The sequence below is a fragment of the Mesoplodon mirus genome (genome assembly GCF_964341445.2).
Source record: "Mesoplodon mirus genome assembly, chromosome: 17".
Lineage (NCBI taxonomy): Eukaryota > Metazoa > Chordata > Mammalia > Artiodactyla > Ziphiidae > Mesoplodon > Mesoplodon mirus.
In genome coordinates, this window is record NC_138993.1 from 41,682,658 (window position 1) to 41,689,415 (window position 6,758).

At 35.4% G+C, this 6,758-nt stretch overlaps 1 protein-coding gene across 1 annotated transcript; it reads left to right on the forward strand.

Moving 5' to 3' along the window:
- Nucleotides 1-5,451: 5,451 nt before the first annotated feature.
- On the forward strand, nt 5,452-6,346 carry LOC309792496 (protein SET-like; the record flags this gene model as incomplete). Its single annotated transcript, XM_082602160.1, has 1 exon — nt 5,452-6,346. One exon carries the CDS (start codon nt 5,452-5,454, stop codon nt 6,325-6,327), a length of 876 nt encoding a protein of 291 aa, XP_082458286.1. The 3' UTR covers nt 6,328-6,346.
- Nucleotides 6,347-6,758: the final 412 nt, after the last annotated feature.

Here is a 6,758-nt window from a genome sequence, read left to right on the forward strand (position 1 = left end):
TAGGATAACAGATTTATAACAACAAGAGTGAGTTTGATGGACACAAGCACATTGCCAAAATTCACTCACTTTCAGTGAATTCCCTGATCAGAGAATATGTTGCATGTGTTCTTTGATGTTAAAGATATCACAGGAAAGAAGTTCTTCAAGTTGGAGGGAAATGATAGCAGAGGGAAGCTAGGTTCTTCAGGAACAAAAGAGGAGCAACAAAAATTGTAAATAGGTGAGTTTATATAAAAGAGTAGTTTTCCTTTTATGTTCTATAAAATAAGTAAGCTATTTAAGAGGAAAATTATTATCTAATTAGAAAATCTCAAAAAATCTACCAACAATGTACTAAAATTAATGACTGAGTTTAATAAGATTGCAGAACACAAGGTCAAGTGCAGAACCTTAGGATCTGGGTCAAATTCATGATATTTTCTAGAGACATCTTTTATCTTTTTGTAAAATAGTTCCTGGTACTACTGAGCCCTGGTAGAGATTTAATATTTAATCAGGAGTACTACATTACAATGCAAACTGAGTTACTCACAATGAACTTAGTGTTATGTCACCCTTTAAGCCACGGCATTGGAAGTGCAGAGTAATTATCATCAAGTGGAAGTGATATATAAGATCAGTGCTGAAAGCACATGTAAATTGTAGGAGCAAGTGACTTAGACTCCCATGACTTGTAGTTCCCCTTCATTGCCCACTCTCTCCACCCTCAGCTACAATCTCAAAGAGATCTCCCTGTAACCTGTTGATGGGAGAGTGGAGAGGAAGAAACAAAAGAAAAATGAAACCTGGATTACAAATAGTTCTTCACAATTTGCTGGCACTTTCTGAAAATGACAGTACAATATCACAGCACCTCTCAGGGGGGAACCTGAAGAACAGTGGTTAAGAACTTGAAAGAAACAAGATTTAAAATGAATGATAAGAGAATCTGATGAAAAATTAAGTAGATACACCTCTCAGAATTGTAACAGGGTGTCAAAATATTTGTTTTCACTAAGAATGCTCACCAAATGGCACCCACTATAGAGAAAGTTCTATAGAGAAAGTTCTCAATAATTTGTTGGACAAAATGACTGTTCTTTGGATGTCAGCTAGATTGTTTGCCCAGAAACTCCATAGGAATGAGCTACCCAGCTTGGGGTTCACTCACTAAGGCTGAACTACAAAATTGCTGAGTGAAGGAATTATACACTCTCTTGGAGGATATGCCAGCCACAAGAGAGGATGTTTACAATGGACTGAATATTTCATGGCAGGAGTAATGATTTCCCTTTCCTGGGAGACATTTATTTTCTCTTCACAGTCTTCAGTGCTTCTTTCAGTAGACCATCAGTGGACTTATAGAGTGACATCTTTAACATCACAGAACACATGCAAAGTATTCTCTGATCAGGGAATTCACTGAAAGTGAGTGAATTTTGGCAATGTGCTTGTGTCCATCAAACTCACTCTTGTTGTTATAAATCTGTTATCCTACAGCTGACTTAATAGAACAATGAAATAGCTATTAGAAATGCAATTATAGTGCTGGCTTTGTGACAACATCTGTTAAGTTGAGTGTTCAAGCTGCAATATGTTCTGAATTAACGATTAGTATATGGTATTGTTTCTCCTGTAGCCAGAATACATAAGTCTAGGAGCCAAGGTGTGGAAATGAGAGTGACTTTGGTCACTATTACTAAAATAATTCAGTGCAAAATGCTTGCCTCCCATCCCTGCAAATATATGCCTTTCTGATTCCCAGAGGAGGAATGCTCCAACCAGAGAACCCAACAAAAGTTCCATTGAATTGAAAGGAGGTTGCCCATTGGCTATTTTAGAACCAATAGACAGATAAAGGATTTATGTACTGGTTGATATGATAGGTCCTGATGATCCAGGAGATAGGCCTGCCAATATAAAATGAGGTCAAAGATGAATATGTCTGGAGCCAATGGTGTTTCCTAGTACTCCCAAATCCACTGGTAAACGTAAATATGAAACTGCAGCAACAATCACATAAAAGCAAGATTGTTAATGGCACAGACTCTTCAGAAATAATGATTTGGGCGACCTCCCCTCTCCCTTCAGATAAATAACCATGGCCAGTTGAAGTTCTGGCTGAGAACAAAGAGTATATAGAAAGACAGGGAGAAAGGAAGTTATAAATAACAACTTTGATCACATAATAATTAAAGAAATGAAGACTGTAGAAATAATGCACTTTTTCTTCTTTGCTTTGATATGTATATATTTGTATATATATTTTGATATGTATATATATATATATATGGAGACACAAAATTCCTTAAGCCATGTGTCTCTCCCCTTTGATTTTTCAAATCTGTCATAGCTCAGTCACAACATCCTTTTGATATCTTCTAATTTAAATATTGAAATATAGAGTTACCCATTATTAGCATACCTTATGCTAGGTTATTGGGGACTGGAAGAAAATAAAAATATTATATATATATATATATATATATATATATATATATATAGTTATGTTTTAAACAATTATACAATTATACCTTATTCTAATAAAATAATTGTTTAAAACTTAACATATATGTGTATATATATATATATATATATTTTTTTTTTATTTTCTTCCAGTCCCCAATAACCTAACATAAGGTATGCTAATAATGGGTAACTCTATATTTCAGTATTTAAATTAGAAGATATCAAAAGGATGTTGTGACTATAACAGATTTGAAAAATCAAAGGGGAGAGACACATGGCTTAAAGGATTTTGTGTCTCCTCATTTGGATTACCTGTTGGCAACTTGCCATCACCACTGCCTCCTTCTAAGCCCGGCTTTGCACATTGCTGAGGAGAAGCGGGAGACTCCATTTCCCAGAATGCACTTTTCTGTATAGTTCCAGAATAGACTTTGAGATACTTGTTTAAAATAGTGAAGGTTGAAGGGGAGAAATCATTTTCTTCTAAAGTCATTTGCAGAAAGATTCCTGGGGAGATGTCAGATTCATTATGGCTTCCCAGTAAGCACCTGAGAACCATCTACCTCATGACTTTTGGAACAAAACAAATGATGAGAATGAAATGATGAAATTCTGAGATTTCACCTCTTTCCTGCATGTCTGTGAGGAGAATCCACCTGAAAGCTGTGCAGGCTGAGTTCTGCTATGTACACTTCCTTGACCTTCTGTGGCAGCTTTTCTGACTCTTGGCAATGACTTAATGGTGTCCTTGACTTTTGCAATCCCAACTCTTCCTGTTAGCCTTTAATTTCTTTACTAAACAGTTCATTCCCATACTACATAAGGTAGTTTATAGGTTTGTTGTTCATGGGTTTTTTTGTTGTTTTTGTTTCTTCTGTTATTTCACCCACCAAAATCCGATTCAAAATTCTGTGGCCAAGGATGCCAGAGCACTTCAGTTAACACCAAGTCAATTGATACTAAGGTGAAATGCACATGCAGATCCCTACCAGCTCAGTCAATGAATTTTAATGTATGCAAGGTGATGGTTGAAAGCAATAAAATAAAAGAAAAGATCATTCTGATTCTGATAGTTACAATATCTTATAAATCTCTGGAAATTCTGCTTTCCAAAACGCTGTTTGGAAATATATAAGTGTTTGTGGTTGGGTCAAAGCAACTTATCTGTTTAGATAAGGTGGAATGAGATATTTGCTTATGTAAGTATCTTGTTTGAATGGACAACTCATGACTGATTGTGATAAATCATATGGTCTACCAGCTAAGAACCTTTCCTCATACTTTGTTAAGAAGCAATTTTGGAGGTAAAAAGAAAAATAAATGGGTGACCAAGGCAAACATAAAACTCTTTTCCTCTCACGTTATGTGTTTGTAAACACATAAAGGGTGTAAATAGCACCTGATGCTGTGAGAATTGAATGAAAAAATAGTTAAAAGTTAAGATTACACAATGCTTACTGTAAATATGTAATACATTTTAGCTTACTAGGAGCAGCAGAATTACAGGGATTTAGTTTATGCTTCCTAGTGTTTTGTGGGAAATATAATATTTACATGCTTTAATGATGTTGTTAAGCTATCTAGAAAGAAAATAACATGCCTTGTGTTTGTATTGAATTCACTTATTTCAGAGAGTTAAGAATGTCTCCAAATTCAGATAATCATTGAATTATTGAAATAAAGACTCCTCATGGGCCTTCTAATGCTATTCTTTACCTCATACTCCTCCCTGTCAGGGCAAAAATTCCTGGAATGCTACAATTGTTGATGATCCTCTCCTAATATAATTGGTTTCTATCTCAATTTGAATTAAGCATTTGTGTTAGCTGGCATAAATTCAAAGGACCAAATGATTTCTTTTCTGAGAAAGAGCAGAAGATATGAAATAATCCTCAAAATAAACAAAATGATACATTCTTCGTAATGTACAGCTACTTGCCTTGTAGAATAGCGATAATTAAGAAAAATATTTTCAAAGATCCACTTACTTCTTAGAATCTTATAAGATCAAATGATATCTACTTTATTCAGAAATAAAAATTCACACTAAATTAACTAAAATTACATGTCAGCATATGCTAATACCAACACTAACACCATACAAGTATGGGGAACTCAAAAATACATTTGGATAACTATAGTGTAGACTACATTAGGAATGCATTGACTGCTGACCTCTACCTTATGTATGTTTGCTCATATCAAAAGCTCACCCAGCCTTGTCCAGTTTTAAAAACGCATGGCACATATTTTTTCCACTAACTTTTCAAGACTACAATAAGGTCTAATAAGGTTATACATGTAAACATAATGAAATATGTTGACCTTAGACAATATTGGTATTAAAACAGGTCAAAGAATATATCTGACTTTGAAAATATATATCATATGCCAAAATATTACTTTTCATATAACAATCATCATTAACTTTCTCTTATCTTTTGTTCCTCACATCCAATCAGTTATCTATTCTGTTAATTATTGTTACAAAGTTGTCCCTTTTTTGCCATTGCCAGATTAATTCAGATTTTCATTATGTCACACTTGAAATACTGTAGTTATTTTATAGTTGCTCTTCTAACCTCTAATCTGTCACTCAATTTTAATCTGTTTGACTGGCTCTTATCAGATTAATTTTCCTAAAATAATAATTTTATTATCATAATTCTCTGACAAAGGTCTTTAAGTAGTTTCATTGTTTTGGCTCCACTCAAACTTCACCTGTGTCCTAATTTCTTTTGTGGATCAAGCAGACATGCCTGTGGTGGATTTTGGAGCCAGACAGACCTGAATTGACAGCTTGGTTTTGACTCTGTGAGATGTGGTTGAGTTCTTCAGGGTCTCTAAACATTACCTGCCTGTCTGTTAATTAACATGGAGAGAAAAATGTGTGGCTGTGTCAAAGTATAACTATGAGAATTAAAATGAAATAACGTGAGTTTTCAGAGCTCTTTGTGTTTGTGTCTTCCCCTGGGTGGATTCTTGTTTTTTTCCCACAGTATGGCTCCCAAACACCAGTCTTCACTTCCACTTCAAGCGAAGAAACCAAATAAAGTGAGACTGAGTCCCGCCTCCAGGGCAGAGGAAACATCTGCTTCTCCAAACTTGCCGAAGGAAGAAAATGAACAGCAAGAAGAAATTGAACATATTGATAAAGTACAAAATGAAATAGACAGATGTAATGAACAAGCCAGCAAGAAGATTTTGAAAGTAGAACAGAAAAATAACAAACTCCGCCAACCATTTTTTCAGAAGAGGTCGGAATTGACTGCCAAAATCCAAAATTTTGCTGTAACAACATTTGTCAACCATCCACAATTGTCTGTACTGTTTGTGCAGGAGGGTGAAGAGACACTGCATCATTTGATAAGAGTTGAAGTAACAGAATTTGAAAATATTAAATCAGGTTATAGAATAGATTTTTGTTTTAATGAAAACCCTTACTTTGAAAATAAAGTTCTCTCCAAAGAATTTCATCTGAATGAGAGTGGTGATTCATCTTCAAAGTGCACTGAAATCAAATTGAAATCCAGAAAGGATCTGATGAAAAGTTCAAGCCAAACGCAGAATAAAGCCAGCAGGAAGACACAGCATGAGGAACCAGAGAGCTTCTTCACCTTGTTTCCTGATCATTCTGATGCAGCTGCAGATGAGTTAGGAGAGGTAATCAAAGATGATATTTGGCCAAATCCATTACAGTACTACTTGGTTCCTGACGTGGATGATGAGGAAGGGGAAGAAGAAGATGATGATGATGTTAAAGAAGAAGAAGGATTGGAAGATATTGGTGAAGAAAGGCATGAGGATAAAGGTGAAGAAGATGAAGATTATGAGGAGGAGGAGAAAGGAGAGGAAGATGAAGGAGAAGATGACTAATAGAACACTGATGGATTCCAACCTTCCTTTTTAAATTTTCTCTAGTCCCTGGGAGCAAGTTGCATTTTTTTTTTGTCCTCTTGTTTTTAGTCATCCTGTTTTGAGGTCTATTTTCTCCTTTATACCATGGTTCTCCACTTATTTTGGGGGGAATACCTTGAGCAGAACTCAGTAGGAAAAGAATCTCTATGCTTTTTCTATTCCAAATTCATTTTTATCCCTTCCTGTCTCAGCAAAACTTTATGGAATCAACACCACCATGCTCCGTGGGGAAAAAAAAAACAAAAACCTCCTACTCCCTTAGCTCTGCTGGAAGCTGGAGGGTGCTAGGCCCCTGTGAAGTAGTGCATAGAAGTCTAGCTTTTTTCCTCCATTCTCTGTATAATGGGCTCAGAGATTACACTGTGTCTCTATGTGAATATGGCCAGTTA